Source organism: Henckelia pumila, unplaced genomic scaffold, assembly GCF_033568475.1.
Source record: "Henckelia pumila isolate YLH828 unplaced genomic scaffold, ASM3356847v2 CTG_525:::fragment_3, whole genome shotgun sequence".
NCBI lineage: Eukaryota > Viridiplantae > Streptophyta > Magnoliopsida > Lamiales > Gesneriaceae > Henckelia > Henckelia pumila.
In genome coordinates, this window is record NW_027331857.1 from 2945056 (window position 1) to 2964417 (window position 19362).

General features: G+C 27.4%; 1 protein-coding gene and 1 long non-coding RNA gene across 2 annotated transcripts; both read left to right on the top strand.

The window, feature by feature from the left end:
• Positions 1–7018: 7018 nt before the first annotated feature.
• LOC140873076 (uncharacterized) lies at positions 7019–8586 on the top strand. Its single transcript, XR_012147971.1, has 3 exons — positions 7019–7072; positions 7717–7760; positions 8557–8586. It is a non-coding gene; the product is annotated as an uncharacterized lncRNA (long non-coding RNA).
• A 1715-nt stretch (positions 8587–10301) lies between these two features.
• Positions 10302–13685, top strand: LOC140873150 (transmembrane 9 superfamily member 7-like). Its single transcript, XM_073276137.1, has 7 exons — positions 10302–10432; positions 11399–11563; positions 11649–11758; positions 11837–11945; positions 12032–12144; positions 12223–12370; positions 12462–13685. The coding sequence occupies exons 1-7, from the start codon at positions 10331–10333 to the stop codon at positions 13614–13616; spliced, it is 1902 nt and encodes a 633-aa protein (XP_073132238.1). The 5' UTR covers positions 10302–10330; the 3' UTR covers positions 13617–13685.
• Positions 13686–19362: the final 5677 nt, after the last annotated feature.

Here is a 19362-nt window from a genome sequence, read left to right on the forward strand (position 1 = left end):
AAAATATTACTTATATTTCTTTATTATATTTTATTTTTTTGTTATCGATGATTATATATATAAATGTATATATATACATATGTGTGTTCTCCTTTAGATTTTTGCTCTCCCTCGATAAAATTTCTTGATCCGCCCCTGCTTCTGGCTTTGAACTGAGATAACAATGACCATATTGAAGTGCAAGTCTAAATATCTCGTGTCCGCTTACAATACCATAATACATGAAAGTTATGCTATGGGTACGAGTGGCATCGAGGACATGCGGTATCCATATGTATCCCACGATAAAGTAGATGTAATCTGGTTGGCAGAATCTCATGAAAGACCCTCAAGTTAAAAATCTTGATTTTTTTTTTTGGATATTTAATCGCCAAAGCTTACGGAATAAGAGAGCATTACCTCCAAATAGATCGTCGCCACTACCTACCCTAATGATAAAACTAAATGATAGCCCGAGCGAACAGAATTTTCACCATTAAGGGTAATCGTGGACATGCAACTGCTACAACATGACAGTGCATTTTAGCCGTCTTTATAAAAATAAAATAAAAACTATCGTATTTTAGTAGTCATCTATAAATTTCTTTCACACTAGAGTGCATGACTGCATGTTTTCAAAATGATGATTATATGAGGAGATGACTTTCATAAGTCATTGATTTGTTTGAAACTTTGAATGAACAAATTCAAGAGGATTTCAAATCCACTCGATTTCAAGTTATACAATTTCAACAATAATTGTAGTGGATTACACGCAATGTCAATATCATCTGAAATACATCAATCAAATTATTTCTCAAACCAAATATATTCTTTCAAATCAAATTCATCAATTCAAACACAACTTAATTTTTTACGAATCATATAAGTCTATTTTTGTGTATCTCGCGTTTATATCTTTACGTTTATGTGATCATATTGACATTGGTTGAAACATATCTTGGATGTAAATCATGTTTATAAGTCGGATGGATGAAGTAATATGTACCACGCGTATTTGTTTAATACAAAAGTACATGACTCGATTGAATGTTTTTCCGAAATTTATGAGAACTTTGATTTTTATTTATTTTTTAAAAAAATAGTACTTCAGTTTCTTTTTTATGAAGAAAAGGTAATTTAATTTACTCATTCCACCGTATTGTAGCACGTGAAATGATCCATTTTTGAGTTTCCACCTAAAAGGACAGAAACAAGAAATTCAAGTAAAAACAAGAGAAGCATCTTTTATGCAACTTTGCGCATTTCACATCGCAACTTGTGGAGAATGGAGATGGAGAACGGTCGGTACAGTTCGTATATGCTGTACTGGCAACCATAATTTTATTTAAATTAAATAACATTTTTGTTATCAAATTATTTTATATATCTCTTAATTATTCTTTTTAAAAAATATATCTCTTAATTATATGATCAAGTAGCGAGAGTGAGTGAATTATAAAACAGAACACTAATTAACAGCGCCAAAGAAAGTATAAAACTTGGGGTTAATTATATAATCATCTTTTTTTTTAAAAAAAAAAAAAAGAAAAAAAGCACTATGTAAGGTATAATTTTAAAAATAGAAATATTATTTTAATAAAATGATGTATAAAAAATATGGATTTTAAAATATTAGTATAATACTTGTCATTATACTGTAGGGGTGTCAATTCGAGTGAGTTCGGGTCGGGTTGAGGAAAATATTATCTAAATTTTTTTCAATACAATGGTCAACCCGAACCCGAACCAACCTGATTTTATTTTTTTATATATTTAATTTTTTAAAAAAATAATTAAATAAAATTTCAAAACACACAATAATAATAATAATAATATTTAATTTAAACACATAATAACAAAAACTAAGCATATATATAACGTAAATTTGAAAATCTAGTTGTAAAATAAAAAAATTATTTTAAAACATCAAAATCGTTCAAAATAAACATTAATGACGAAAATATATTATATCAATATACAATAATTTTTTTTAAAACATAACAACACATAAAAATGTAGCAAATCTTTCTTAATTTTATATAAAAATAATAATAATAAAAAATTTCAGGTCACCTTGGATCAATCCGGCCTAATCCGAATTCAACCCGAACCCGATTATTTTTTTTGGGTCGAATCAACCCGATTCGACCCGAACCCAACACACCAGTCTATTGTGTGGAATCATTTTTTTACATGTATTGTCAAGGTTTCCGTCTTTTTATTGGTCAGTAGTCAAAGAACTACTAGGAACCAATTTTTCCCCATATCACACATTCCTGCAATGAATCTCAAAACTAATTGCGTCTTTAGAGACTTTTCGCTAAATTTATCATTTCTCGTTATTTGCAAAACTAGTAGATGTTAATGGCCAACAATCTTGCTATTCGGAATCAAAATCTCTAACAATCTATTGTGTAAACTTTACGGTTTAGTTCAACCTAACTTAAGAGTATTACTCTAATAAAAAATCTAACAACCCATAATTTGCTATGTTAATTCTATAATATCAATTATGCATATGTGTTAGAACATAAAATATGATTTGAACATAAAACAGAACATCACTGAAGTTTTGATTTTGATTTTGATTTTGTGGGCTAGCGCTTTAAACTGACGCGGTCTTTCCTTTTGAACTAACAAGACACGCATTGGGCTTTTCTAATTCACGCGTGATCTTGGGTTAAAAACATATTTAAACAAACAAGAGACGAATTGGGCTTTTCTAATTACACGGGGCACGTTTCTTTTTATTTTTATTTTTTTAAAAAAAGATGATGCTACATGTACATGGAGGGTTACACGTTGGGTTACACGTTGCACTTAAAATTACATAAATATCTTTAATGTATTTTGGAAATATTTTTTTCAAATCAATTGGAGGGATAATTTTGTAATTTCATGTGTAGTGTGTAACTCAATGTGTAAATTAATGGTACATGTAGCATTTCCCTTAAAAAAATATTACTGATAAAAAAATATTTTTAAAAAAGTTACAGGCCCCTTAATTATTTGCTAACCACATAATAGGCAAAACAGAAAAAAAGATATCATCCAACAACTAAATACGTCGAGTTAGATTATTTTTTTGATTAAATAAATCAACGTAATAAGTTAGTATAACATATAAAAGTACAACTATTTTGATGAACTCGTATAATAACTACGTAGTATTATTTTAAATCAAGTACAAGCCATGTCTCAATGTCCGGGAATATACCAGCCATATATGTGTAAAACCTTATACTTTTGCTGTAAAATAAATTTTAGAAGTAATTTTCAAATTTTAAAATAGACAATTTACTGTCAGCTGCATGCGGGCTTCAGTGAAGCAACACACTAAAGATGTTTAGTGTTTGGTTGGCTGCTCGAATTGAACCAAAAATGAAAATTCGGTTTCACCTGAAAAACTGAACAATAAATTTTGTTTGGATTTCAGTTTTTTGGATTTCGGTTCTGGTTGGGTTTTTGGGCTGGGTGAGCCAAATTGAACCGAAAACCAAATCTTTTCTTTTTTTAATTTTTTTAAATATATATATAATTTAACGGTGAAAATTCTGTTAAATCAAACCGAAAAACAAAAAAAAAATTTGGTTTTTAACCGAACCAAACCTTGAAATTCGCTTTGGTTTTAGGTTCGGATTTTGGGTTGGCTGACTGAAATTAACACCATACAACACACATATTGAGTTTCCATTATGTCCAATATTATATAATGGTAAGTCTATCTAGTCTAGTATAAAACGAGAAAGCTAAAAGAGATATAAAGAAGACAAAATGAAAGCCAAATCCAAATATTGAATAAAATTATATGGGGATGATTATAATTTATATTTCATATATCAATATGATAATCAAATAACTGTATATGTATGATAAAATGATTTTTATTGATTTTAAGAAATAATGATTATGTTTTGTTTTCAAGTTATAATTATTTGAAACAATAGATCTTTTGTGAGACTTGTCTATCTATATTTTATAATAAAAAGTAATAAGTTTCACATAAAAATAGTTCCGTATTGGGTCGAATGTTTGACTATCTTACTATATCTTACCATAAATATAATAAATTCCTAGTTGAATAAGAATGGCACGGCCCGAAATAGGGATTCAATCATTATTTTTACTATTTTTTAACGAGTTGGGTTGAGACTCATATCACAAAATTAACTCGCGAGACCATTTCATACCAGTTTTTATGTTTATGGAATGAGCTTGGTAGATAGCTCACATATTTATTTAAAGTGGGTCTTTTTATTTTAATGAGAGAGTTTCACGGATGAGACGAGTTGACTTGCTCTATATTTGTAATTAAAGTAAATATTTTTTCATAGTTTGGGTCTTGTTTCGTAAAATTAATCCATAATATGATGTGATATGAACTTATGTTATTTATTTAATAATCGATAATGAATCTAAAATTTAGGTACTTTTTTTAAAACTAGTAAAAGTGCACGTACTCCGCACGTAAAATAATTTATTTTATGATCCAGTAATTATATAATTAAATTTAAAAAATAATACTAATAATAAAATATATATATATAGACTAATGTCTATTTACTTCACTATCTAATTCAATGAAAAAAATATTGATTCAGAAGTCTTTGTATATAACTTAGAAACTTTGAATATATCACAAGTGAAAAATAAGACACTATAAAAAATATTTAGCACGTTAGATACAAAATGATATATAGATGAAAATATAAAGTGGTGAAAAAATATATTCTAAAACATTAACTCAAAATATTAAATGGCCAGAAAATGAGAGATCAAAACATATTACATAATTGTAATAATTAGTATTTACATAAAATAATATACGAAATTAGTGTTCATAATTAACAAACAACATAATAACTAAAATTATTAACTGCTAAGTTATTTGTCATGATAATTTATTACTTTATCATTCATTTATGTTTTCAAACTTTATTTAATATATATATATATATATATTATTTTTGTAATTATTTATTAAATTATAATATGATTCATTTAACACAGAAATATAACAATTAAAATAAAATTTTATTAAAAAAATTAATTAAAAAAATTTAAAGTACTATGAATTTTTAACTTAAAAGTATCGTGATTATCACTTCATCGTTTTCTATAAGAATTAGTTTAAGTTTTAAATACTTAAATAATATTTAATATGTTGATTATTAATTTTTCACTCCATTTATTTGCACTAAAACCTTCAAAATTATATCAAATTAAAATTTCATAAATGTTACATTTTTTAAATAATAAATGTTATATTTATGTTATAGTTAAATTTTTTAAAAAATTATTATCAATTAATCCACTATATTAATTTAAATTAGTATTTATTATTTAATTTAATATTTATATTAATTAATAGTTTATATCATCATCTAATCATTTAAACAAAATTTTTCGTCATCAATATTATATATAAAAGGATACTTTCACTAATTATTATTTTATATTAATTAACAATTTTAATTATCATATTAAATTTTTTATATTTAATTAAAGTTTTGTTTTTTTCCCACCAACTGAAGTATAGTGAAATATAATTTATAACACTTTTTAATTATAAATATTTCATTAATTATTAACAAAATAGTTTTTTATTCAAAAAAAATACGAAATATAAATATATTAGAATAAATTAATCTCATTACCAAATTTTTTTGAATGAATAATAGCAATGTTACGTGGTAAAAAATTAGTTTAGTATACATAATTATTTATATATATCAAAGTATTCTAATTTTCAATGTTGTTATTAATCTTTGATCTTTGTACCAATTCATATATAATATATTTTGTCAAAGTGATCACCCAAATGCATTAGATTTTATTTATTTTAGAGTGTATCTTTGTAAAGAATTATTAATAATTATTGATTAATAAGCTACGTACATAAAAATAAATTTACACATCAATGTTTTTTTGTTGAAATGATGTTACCGTGGTCATTTTTTTAAAATAAAACAAATTAATACCATAATCGTGAACAAAATAGTGTTAAGTATAGAATTACTAAAAGCATTAACTTTTTAAATAATTGAAATATTTCTTGGATATTTGAATTTCAGTCTATTAACTTTAAATATTTAATTTTTTTTAAAACACTATGTAATTTTTAATATAATCATTTATTTATTTTTGAAAAGTTTTTATTAATATACTATTTAAAGTGTCCTCATAATAGATCTTTGAAATAAATCATTATAATAAATAATTGAAACAAATTTTGGTATCATCATTTATTATTTTAGAAATTTTAATTACTCTCTATTTACTTTTAAATTTGTTTTTATAATTTTTCAAAATACTATTTAATTTTACTATATGCATTTTTTTATTTTCCAAAACTTTTTAATATACTATTTATCGGTGACGTACAATAATTTATTCCTTGATTGAATTGTATTCAATATTATTACAAAATTTACATTGGAGTATTGCAAATACATGGACGAAGTGAGTATGTATCAAAATTTGACACTATTAATAGGAGGAGAGAAATAACGTAGAAAAAAATATAAGTTTTATGTATGACAATTATTTGACATAATTAATAATAGGATATAATTAAAGTGAAAATTATAGAATTAAATAGTCCATTTTTTATTTAATTTAAATATTTTTTGAAAAACTTTACTGTTACAATCCCTATTATTTATTGGTGACAATAATCTATTATTCTATTGATATTAATATATTATTGCAAAATTTATATTGTAATATTGCAAATACATAGACGAAATGATGTATAATTACATATAAAATGCATGTATCAAAACATGACACTATTAATAGTAGGAGAAAAATAAAGTAGAAAAAACATATAAAGTTTATGTGTGACAGATATTTGACATCATTAACAGTATGATATATCTAAATTGAAAGTTATGAATTAAATTATGTCCATTAATTTTTGTTTATTTACTTTAAATATTTTTTGAGAAAAATTTGTTGTTACAATCACTATTATTTATTGGTGACAATAATCTATTCTTTGATTGGTATTAATATATTATTACAAAATTAATATTAAAATATTGAAAATACATGGACGAAATGATGTATAATAACATATAAAATGCATGTATCAAAACTTGACACTATTAATAGTAGAAAAGAAATAAAGTAGAAAAACATATAAATTTTACGTATGACAAATATTTGACAAAATTAACAGTAGAATACATCCAAAGTGAAAGTTATAAAATTAAATATAATCCATTAATTTTTGTTTATTTATTTTAAATTTTTTTTTATAAACTTCACCGTTACAATCATACTATTTATTGGTGACAATAATCTATTCTTTGATTGATATTAATATATTATTACAAAATTTATATTATAATATTTCAAATTCATGGAAAAAATGAAAAAAAATAAAATAACATATAAAATTAATGTATAAAAATTCAACACAACTAATAGTAGGAAGGAAGTAAAGTGGAAGAACATATAAATTTTATGTATGACAGATATTTGACACAATTAATAGTAAGATAAAACTAAAATCAAAGTTATAGAATTAAATAGAGTATATTTACTTTAAATATTTTTTGAAAATTTGTCAAAATGTATATAAATTTAGTATATGCATTTGTTTGCAAGGTGACAATATTCTATTATTTACCTCTACATTCATATTTTTATAGTAGAAATATAAATAAAATAACATATAAAATTAATGTATGAAAATTCAACACAATTAATAGTATGAAGAAAGTAAAGTGGACAAAATGCATATAAATTTAGTGTATGCATTTGTTTGCAAGGTGAAAGTATTCTATTATTTTATTGAATAATATTAATATATTATTAAAAAATTTATATTGTAATATTACAAATAATAGACGAAATGAAAAAATAATAATAACATATAAAATGTATGTATGAAATTTTGTTCAAATTAATAATAGGAAGGAATTGAAATGAAAGAAATAGAATTAAATAGAGTTCATTAAAATGAAAGTTATATGTGAAATTAATACATTAATTGTCATGTGCATTTTCCAACTTTCTCCCTTTCTTTTTTTGTAAATTTATTTGTTTAGCCCTCATTATTATCTCATTGATATAGAATGAAAGGGTAGAGATGTATATACACAATAAAAACTTTACCCCTACATCAAAATCAACAGTAGGATACATCTAAAGTGAAAGTTACAAAATTAAATATAATCCATTAATTTTTGTTTATTTATTTTAAATATTTTTTTAGAAACTTCACCGTTACAATCATACTATTTATTGGTGATTATAATCTATTCTTTGATTGATATTAATATATTATTACAAAATTTATATTAGAATATTGCAAATTCATGGACAAAATGAAAAAAATAAAATAACATATAAAATTAATGTATAAAAATTCAACACAACTAATAGTAGGAAGGAAGTAAAGTGGAAGAACATATAAATTTTATGTATGACAGATATTTGACACAATTAATAGTAAGATAAAACTAAAATAAAAGTTATTGAATTTAATAGAGTATATTTACTTTAAATATTTTTTGAAAATTTGTCAAAATGTATATAAATTTAGTGTATGCATTTGTTTGCAAGGTGACAATATTCTATTATTTACCCCTACATTCATACTTTTATAGTAGAAATATAAATAAAATAACATATAAAATTAATGTATGAAAATTCAACAAAATTAATAATATGAAGAAAGTAAAGTGTACAAAATGTATATAAATTTAGTGTATGCATTTGTTTGCAAGGTGAAAGTATTCTATTATTTTATTGAATAATATTAATATATTATTAAAAAATTTATATTGTAATATTAAAAATAATAGACGAAATGAAAAAAATAATAATAACATATAAAATGTATGTATGAAATTTTGTTCAAATTAATAATAGGAAGGAATTGAAATGAAAAAAATAGATAGAGTTCATTAAAATGAAAGTTATATGTGAAATTAATACATTAATTGTCATGTGCATTTTTCAACTTTCTCCCTTCCTTTTTTTGTAAATTTATTTGTTTAGCCCTCATTAGTATCTCATTGATATAGAATGAAAGGGTAAAGATGTATATACACAAGAAAAACTACTTTACCCCTATATCAAAATCAACAGTAGGATACATCTAAAGTGAAAGTTACAAAATTAAATATAATCCATTAATTTTTATTTATTTATTTTAAATATTTTTTTAGAAACTTCACCGTTACAATCATACTATTTATTGGTGACAATAATCTATTCTTTGATTGATATTAATATATTATTACAAAATTTATATTAAAATATTGCAAATTCATGGACAAAATGAAAAAAATAAAATAACATATAAAATTAATGTATAAAAATTCAACACAACTAATAGTAGGAAGGAAGTAAAGTGGAAGAACATATAAATTTTATGTATGACAGATATTTGACACAATTAATAGTAAGATAAAACTAAAATGAAAGTTATTGAATTAAATAGAGTATATTTACTTTAAATATTTTTTGAAAATTTGTCAAAATGTATATAAATTTAGTGTATGCATTTGTTTGCAAGGTGACAATATTCTATTATTTACCCCTACATTCATACTTTTATAGTAGAAATATAAATAAAATAACATATAAAATTAATGTATGAAAATTCAACACAATTAATAGTATGAAGAAAGTAAAGTGGACAAAATGTATATAAATTTAGTGTATACATTTGTTTGCAAGGTGAAAATATTCTATTATTTTATTGAATAACATTAATATATTATTAAAAAATTTATATTGTAATATTACAAATAATAGACGAAATGAAAAATAATAATAACATATAAAATGTATGTATGAAATTTTGTTCAAATTAATAATAGGAAGGAATTGAAATGAAAGAAATAGATTTGAAATGAAAGAAATAGAATTAAATAGAATTCATTAAAATGAAAGTTATATGTGAAATTAATACATTAATTATCATGTGCATTTTCCAACTTTCTCCCTTCTTTTTTTTTGTAAATTTATTTCTTTACCTCTCATTATTATCTCATTTATATAGAATGAAAGGGTAAAGATGTATATATACAATAAAAACTTTATCCCTTCATTCATCTTTTTATATTAGAAATAGATTATATATTTACGGGGACACAAACGAAACTCCGTGACAAACACGATTCATTGTAATTGTATTAATTGAAAGCGCTAATTTCCACATTCCTAACTCCAAAGGATAATTAAAAAGCTCTACGAAGTCAACTCAGTTCCATAAAGTTGACTTCGTGCATTAAACGACGTCGTAAACGAAGCCATTCAATGCATTTAAAACTGCCTCCATCACTTCCAAATATGAACGTTTTGCTTCGTAAAATACTTTCTGGAAAGAATGGGCAAAATGACACTGATAATGCTACCGTTACTGCTGATTATTGCGTCGCCGGCGAATGGGTTTTATCTTCCTGGGGTTGCTCCGCGTGATTTTCAACTGGTAAAGTAATCTCTTTTCATCTGTCTCTGTAAGCCAGTGACACGCATTGTAATGTGTTCTTGAGTCGAAAGATTGAATCTTTTCTTGATATATCACTGATTCCTGGTTTTTTTGATGTATTTCAACTGTAGGAGTTGATACTGTATTTGATAATGTTTTTTCGGTTAGTTTTCACTATGATGCCGAAACTGAGAGTTTTGCTTTTGAAATCATGGTTCGGATTTTAATTGAAGGCGAATCCGGAATCGAATAGATTAAGATAGTGTTTGAAAGAGCTTTTAGGAAGCATTTCTCAGCTTTTTGTTAACAACATTTTGAATTTTTGTGAAAGTTTGTTAAGTAAAAGCCCAGAAGTGCTTACTAGAACCCACATGCTGCCTAAGAACATTATACGGTCTCCGCATGGTTCCTTTTTTGGTCATCTTTTATTTATAGGAAGTGGGCTTAACCCATAAGGCCTTGGTTCCTATTGCATTTTGGAATCGAAACCGAGGCATGCTTTCAGTAGCAGTTTTTGGGGGATTCCAATTCCATTTTCGGAACTGAAACCAAAACATGTTTTAAATTCTGGTTTTCGGGAGAGAGTATCGATCTCGGTTTACTGGTTGGATCTAGCAATAGTGGAGGGAAGTTTGTTTAAATCAGGCGATTATCTATGTCAATATTTGCAATATGTTGTATGAATCTTTGTTGTGTTTCTTGTGGAGACTCTGTTGTTATACAGTTGAATATACAGTTTCTCATCAATCATTGATTTTTGCCATATCTCTTTCCGGGTGATTAATCAAGTTTATATAATTTCATTATTATACTTCATTTCGAATCGCATTTGAAATTCTATGATCATCTTCTCTGTTCTTCCTTCCTACTTTACTTTGGAATAACGTATCATCTAGCTCGTGAACAGGACGTAATCATTGTATGTAGTTGCTTTACGAATGATGTATGGCTTCGGCTTGCATTCAGGGTGAAACTCTAGAAGTAAAAGTGAACAAGCTTTCATCAACAAAGACACAGCTTCCATATGACTATTATTTCCTACGTTACTGCAAACCTCAAAATATCAGGAACGGAGCAGAAAATTTAGGAGAAGTCCTTCGAGGCGACCGGATTGAGAATTCCGTGTACAATGTGAGTATCATCATATTGCCTGTCCTCTGTTAAGATAGTTATGATGATATACTGTGTGACATTGTGGAATTTGAATCTACTGCAGTTTAATATGAAGGTGCCACAGTCTTGTAAAATAGCTTGTAGAGTAAATCTTGATGCTTCAGCGGCAAAGAACTTCAAGAAAAAGATCGATGAAGATTATCGAGTCAACATGTAACAGGGTGCTTTATAAGTTCGTCCAAATACTACTCTTCCAGTTTGTTTTGTTTTATTTTACTTTTGTTGGTGCAGGATTCTCGACAATCTTCCGATTGCTGTTGTTTGGCAAACGACGGATGAAAGTAAGCAGATAATTTATGAACGTGGGTTTCGAGTTGGATTCAAGACAACTGCTTCTGGAGTAAGATTCACCTCATAGAAACCAAATTATTCCAAAATTGTATCTTATTTGTTTATTGATTGGGTACGTATTGTACTCGTGATCAGAGCCAAAACCAGAAATATCTTATATTCAACCATTTGAGCTTCAAAGTGAAGTATCACCCGGATCCAGATGCTAACACTGCCCGTGTCGTCGGGTTTGAGGTCTTTCCACAAAGGTCTGTAATATATTTCTAACCATTTCCTTGATCAAACATAAAGCTTATTGTGCTGTTTTTAACTCTCTATATTTGCAGCATCAATCATAAGTACGAGAAATGGGAAGAAAATAACACTAAGTTAACAACATGCATGCCAAGCACCCAAACCAAACGAGGCACACTTGATCCTCAAGAAATTGATAAAGATAAAGAGATAGTGTTCACCTACGATGTTTCATTTGAGGTATGAACATATCGTTTTAAATTACATATTTCAAGTTCCATTGCGGATTTGCCCTTGTACGAACATTATGATCGTAACATTCCTTTTTCAGTCGAGTGATATCAGATGGGCATCAAGATGGGATACATATCTTCTCATGAAAGATGACCAGATTCATTGGTTTTCAATAATCAATTCATTGATGATAGTCCTTTTCTTATCTGGCATCGTGGCTTTGATCATGATGAGAACCCTTTACAAAGATATCGTGAAATATAACCAGTTGGATCAAGAAGAAGTGATGGACGAAACCGGGTGGAAATTGGTGCATGCTGATGTCTTTAGACCACCTAACAATTACAGTTTGTTGTGTGTGTATGTTGGAACTGGAGTTCAAGTCCTCGGAATGAGTTTCGTGACTATAATATTTGCAATGCTCGGTTTCCTCTCGCCTTCAAATCGAGGTGGCTTAATGACAGTCATGGTTTTCTTGTGGGTATTCATGGGTTTATTCGCTGGCTATTCCTCGAGTTACATGTACAAAATGTTTAAAGGCTCGGAATGGATGAAAATACCCCTTAAAACAGCCGTTATGTTCCCTTCTGTTCTTTTCACCACTTTTTTCATTCTGAATGGCCTAATATGGGGGGAGAAATCTTCAGGGGCCGTCCCCTTCGGAACAATGATCGCACTCGTGCTCTTGTGGTTTGGAATATCGGTGCCACTGGTCTTCTTAGGCAGTTTCTTGGGCCAAAAAACACCATCTTCCGACGACCCTGCGAAAACGAACAAATTTCCTAGGCCGATCCCTCCTCAGCCGTGGTACATTCACCCTGTTTTCGCTATGCTTTTTGGAGGAGTGCTTCCATATGGGGCAGTCTTTATCGAGCTTTTCTTCATATTAACATCTGTGTGGCTGAACCAATTTTACTACATTTTCGGGTTTCTCTTTTTGGCTTTCGTCATCCTTATCATCACATGCGCGGAGATAACTATCGTGTTATGCTACATTCAGTTATGTTGTGAAGATTATAGGTGGTGGTGGCGAGCTTATTTGACTTCTGGTGCTTCTGCACTCTATCTTTTCTCTTATTCCATCTTATATTTCTGCACGAAGCTGGAGATCACGCAGTTGGTGTCGGGTATCTTGTACTTCGGCTACATGTTTATCATTTCTTATGTGTTCTTCATTCTCACTGGAACAATAGGCTTCTGTTCATGCCTCTGGTTTGTTCGGAAAATTTACTCCTCTGTCAAGATAGACTAGTTCGATCATCGATATATATTACACACAGCGGAAAAAAGAGTTTATATTGTAATAAAACACACACTAATCTAGATTCTATGATTCATGAAGATGTCATCTTTGCAGTATTAATAAAAGAAAATTCTCTTTACCTTTCTACAAATTACATTTTTACTGCATGCTTGCACCAGTTCAAGAATAGAATATATATATATATATTTTGTTTGAATTTGACTAGCTCGGGCCAGGCACAGAGCACCTGCAGGGCCATTTGGAGTCAACGGTCCCGGGCTTGGGGATCACGGGCCTGGCGTTGCTGCTGCATGTGGCCACTCTGCCGTATTGTCAGTGAGACAGTAAGCCGCAGCAACATCATTGGCACAAACTAAGTTGAATTAAGGTGCTGAATTGATATAATTTATAATTTGGAGGGTCTATATAAATATTTGAGGGGAAAAAAGAAAGAATAATATTAATTAAAGACACCTACATATAATATGATATATCTACATCTCCTACTAATATATATATCGTAGATTTTGATTAAAAAAATTTCTTCTTTCTCATTCTTTTTTCAATTTGAGTAAAATATTTTCTCTTGAAAAGTTAAATTCCATAAATATTAGTTTTAATTTGCTTACAGTTTGTTAAAATAGAAGATGAAATAAAATCGATGTAAATTGATGACATGGGTTTTTTGTATAACATTAATTGTATCGATTATATTGACATATTTCACTTGAGAGATGAATAAACATTTACTTCTTCTGGAACTTTGATGAACTCGTTATGAAGTGAAAAAATTTATTGTGAATGAATGATGGGATGAATTCTGTAATTAATTAACATGCATGTTGCATTTTATTTTTTGTGTTGAACTTGAAAATACAAATATGATAGTTTAGTAAAAAGGAAAAAAAATACATATTTGACTTGAAAAGAAGTGTGCTTTTTTTTTTTCTTTTTTTTTTCTACGTGCACTAACACAATGACTCCTAAAACAATGAGATGTAATTGTTTGGTTTTTACAAGATCATAGTTTGGTCATCTTCGAAATAATGTAAAAATTAATGTACAAATATTTGATGTACAGCAGCAATAAAAAAAAAACACAAGAATAATTTAAGTCCGAATTCCTTTCAAATAAAATTCCCTCATGCCATTATATTTTGGGTCATTGGTTATGCAATAACCAGGGGCGGACCCATGTAGGGTCCAGGGAGCATGGACCCCCTCAAAATTTTTTAAAATTTATTAGTATATATTTATATTAATTTTTTAAAAAAATAAAATATGGTAAATGTTAATTTTAAATAATATTGATGTATTATATTCCAAAGAAAATATGTTTAATAACTCATCAAATAATTGTATAATGAATTATTATGAATTGATTATATTGTTTTAACTTTTCTGGCCGCCTTTTAGTTGATATAAAATACACATTCATGATTGTTTTATGAATTGTATCCAATAACGGAGCCAGATTTTTATCTCTATATATCCAAACTAAAATTTTCTAAGCTTTCTATTATTTTATGTGTTGAGTTTTTATCTTTTTATTTTTAAAATTGTTCACGGGGATATTGATAAAGTTGACTAAATTTAATGTATAAAAAATAGGGAAAAAAATTAGGTCGCCCAAGCGAACACCCGGGCGAAACAACACATAGCTCCGTCCGTGATTGTGCCCCCGACCAAATTTTCTGAGTCCGCCCCTGACAATAACATATCCCTTCATCGTAGCATACATACTCTTCATGAAAGAATATATATTATAATCATGCCTCCAATATATAGGAGATAATTCGGTCCCCCATGCATTTCATTATCGTCTAAGAAATTATATTGTGAAGAAGTATAAAACTGAAACACATCTATATTTTATATAACAAAGGAAATGCATCAATGACGGGAGGTATAAACAATCAATTAACGATTTATCCTTTGTGCGGAATCTGAAACACACATGTATATAATATCTTGGGGTACGTACGTACGTAGTATTTATTTATACACAATTAAGCAGATATAAATTAAACTATTAGTTTGTGTTGTACAATATTATCTTTCATCATGAGCTCGAACATTATCAATGGTACGTCCACAACAAGATGCGGTAACATACATACATACAAGTACTGATACAACATACATATATATATATATATATATATTATTTGAGAAAGAGACACATATATAGGTGGATATGAAATAAAGGGGCAAAATCGACATTTGAGTTGGGGTGTAATGTGGCTCAAATGGCAAAATATATATGGCCCCCCCTGGGATTTTGAAGAACAACTGTGAAAACTACCTGCATTTGGAACATATATAAATATTTTTTATACTGAATTGAAGATGATAATATTTTCACGTGTCTCCATCAATGTTTCCCATTTACAGAAGTGACTCTTAGCCTACATACGTTGTCCATCTTGTCATCATAAAAATATTTAGTTATTTCCTTTATATAATATATTTATGTAATCTCACGATTATATAACTGATTTATTCATGCGGATTTCGTAAATATATATATATATGTCCTTATTTTCACGATATTTTTTTTTACAATAGCTAGGGAAATGCAACGTGTAACTTTTTTTTTTTTAATTTTTTCTTGTGCACAAATGCAACGTGTATTATTTTTATTTTGATACAATGCAACGTGTATTTTGGTGTACAAGAAATTAAGTTGCTACGTACACGTATCACACTCTTAATGAATAAACATAAATTATAGCTTTGAAATGTAGTGATGGGCTTAGTTTAAGGGATGATACTTTTTGAAGTTCATAATGAAATTTTCTAAACTTCTTTTGTTTTTTTTGTTTTTTGGAGTTGGGAAATGAAAATTTTATAATTGGTGATCCAATTCGAGATCACGTCTCAAATTCGGTATAATGGTGTCGGATATATAAAATAAAAACCAACGAACGACTTGTATATACTATGCTGTAAAGGTCGAATAGATCATCAAAATCTGTAGTTCTGTTGACTGCTGTCCTAAATGAGTCAATCATGCATTCACAGATTTCTTTCTTTTTTCTTTTAAGGTAAAAAGGTATTGTAAAAATTTTCATTACGAAGAAAATACCTAAGTCGTCTGTGGCAAAAGAAAATAGGAATCTAGGAATATATTATATATAGATTCGACTAATTAACTAAGGGAATGTTTGAAAAAAATTATAATTGTGTAAGAGTGATTAAATTTATAAATTATGAAAAAGTAGATAAAAATCATATTGAGTAGTATTTGAAAACAAAGTGCAAAAAACTGAAAATCAAAAGTGAGTATTGTTTGATAAATAAGTGATCAATTATAGTATTAACTTTTTACCAAAATACTTTTGGTGAATCATAATCATCATATTACTATTTTTAGATTTTAATTAAACGAAGCAGAAGCTAATACAAAATATGAGTTTAAATATATATAAATTAATCTTTTTTGAAGACAAAAACCTAGAATCATTTGTTTTAATGATTACATAGATTCTTTTGAAACTCCGAACTCCATGATTTTATTAAACATAGTTATTTGGAATCTCAAAGCTATGGATCTTGGCTCCTTTTTTTTTTTTTTTTTAATTACAAAACAATTTCGTGCGAAATTGTCACCATTGACAAGGATAGCTAATTACTAGATATCAGCGAATTAATTTGTCCACAAAATTGCTGATCACGGAAAGGAATATTATTGCAAAAATCATACGCAAATTGACCACAAATATATAGTGGATAATTAGGATCGGGGAACATTTTTTTTATTTATTAAAAATGCACAAAAAATTAGACAGCGACTATAAGCTATATTATATTAAAATAATAAAAAAATTTAGGTGCATGTATGAAAAATTAATGTAAAAATGAGAATATGTTTGAGAATATCGATCCGTATCATTACCTTATAATTGAATTTATATATATATTTCCTAATTATTACAAAGGGATTTTGCATGAAGAGAAACTAGCATGCATGCAATGAAATCGCATTTGTAAAAAGATTAAAGTTTGTCATAATCTACGTGCTTAGTTGTCGTAACTAATAATACTTCAAAAATGGGAATTAAATCGATAAAAGAACACCATATATAAAATCATCATCGATCGTCACTGATTTATGTATGTTACATGAGTACAAAGTCCTCAACCCCCAGAATTGGTAGCTTTATAACGATCGAATTGAGGACCATTATAATAATATTAACAAAAACTGACACGAAGAAGACAGATTGGCCAAAAATAATGATGTTGGATGAAGATATGAATCGAGAAACACTCGAGCAAAAGTGCGATTTTATTAATGTGGGGAAGGGGTGGTGGTGCTGTCTTTTTGTCTGTCATAAGCCATACAATTAATGACTTTTGTCAATACTAAGGATCCCATCAGAGGATGCTGCCATTTCCTCTTCACAATATTCTGCAACGATACACCTTTCTTACACACAACAATACAACTTCAATTAATTCTCTGCCCACACACCATCACTCATTTATTTTACATATACATATTTATTTACATACCATGTATATATAATATATATAACTAGGTCTATCAGATCATGGGTTTTACCTATTAACTCAAATTTTCTTCTTTTTTTTCCCCCTCTCTCTCTTTAAATTTTTTTTTTCCAATTGCAACTAATTTAATATATATATAAATATAGGAAAAATATTTTTTGATACATTAACTTGTCCATTTTTTGGTTTTGGTCAATTAACTTTTCAAATTTTTGTTCTCATACATTAACTTTTAGTTTTCGGGTATTTTGGTCCAACTGCTGACGTGACATCAGAAAATGCTAACGTGACATCGGAAATAATGATGTGACACCGGAAAATGCTGACAAGTCTAGGTGGCACGTCATCAATTAGACCAAAATTACTGAAAATTAAAAGTTAGTGTATCAAAACTAAATTTTGAAAAGTTTAATAGATCAAAATAAAAAAAATGGACAACTTACTGAATCAAAAAAACATTTTTCCATAAATATATATATGTAGACACAAACAAAATATACTAATATCCCGATAAAAAGAATCTCATAACGGAAATCTTAAATTTCTTCTACATATATAACTTTTGAGTGCGTAAGTTCTATCACCTTAATGTGACCTAAAAATTAAAATAAAATAACAGTAGCATAAAGAATTAGGGGCATTTATAGAAGATGATGGTTTCCAAATATGCCTTCTCTTATAATGGTTAATTATATTACTTGTTTTATTCACCCAAAAATAAAATCATGCAAACATCTATGATTTCATCTCAATAATCAATTATTTAATGAGATTAATATCGACCCGACTCATACAAAACTATTATTCGTTATATAAAAATAAAATATACTATTAATATCAAAACTTAATAATATCTTAGAAATTATATCACAAAATTGCACTTTATACAATCTAACATACTAAATATTAAATAAAATGGTATGGAAAGTAGCAACTTAAATAAAGAAATCTTAAATTTCTTCTCCACAAGTTTTTTGTAACTAAGTTCTCTCCCTTCTTAATGTTATTAAAATTTATATTTAATCTGATCACACCAATATCTTAAATTAGAGATCTAACAAATTTTTTTAAAATTAAATTAGCATAGTGTACGTCTTAAATATTGAGGCGGTGAAACATAAACTGATGGAATGTTAGATATAATACTGTACTGAAGATGAAAATTTTAAGTTACTCAAAAGAAAAAAAAGAGATAGGGCTCTGTCAAACGGTCGTGTGGTAGCATTCTCCTTCTTCCTTA

What these genes read in the sequence shown, in the direction of transcription:
- LOC140873150 (XM_073276137.1), top strand. Translation starts at nt 10,331, where the DNA reads ATGGGCAAAATGACACTGATAATGCTACCGTTACTGCTGATTATTGCG. An exon ending in TCAAGACAACTGCTTCTGGA is followed by an intron (nt 11,946 to 12,031) that starts GTAAGATTCACC and finishes ACTCGTGATCAG; the next exon opens with AGCCAAAACCAGAAATATCT. An exon ending in TTTGAGGTCTTTCCACAAAG is followed by an intron (nt 12,145 to 12,222) that starts GTCTGTAATATA and finishes CTATATTTGCAG; the next exon opens with CATCAATCATAAGTACGAGA.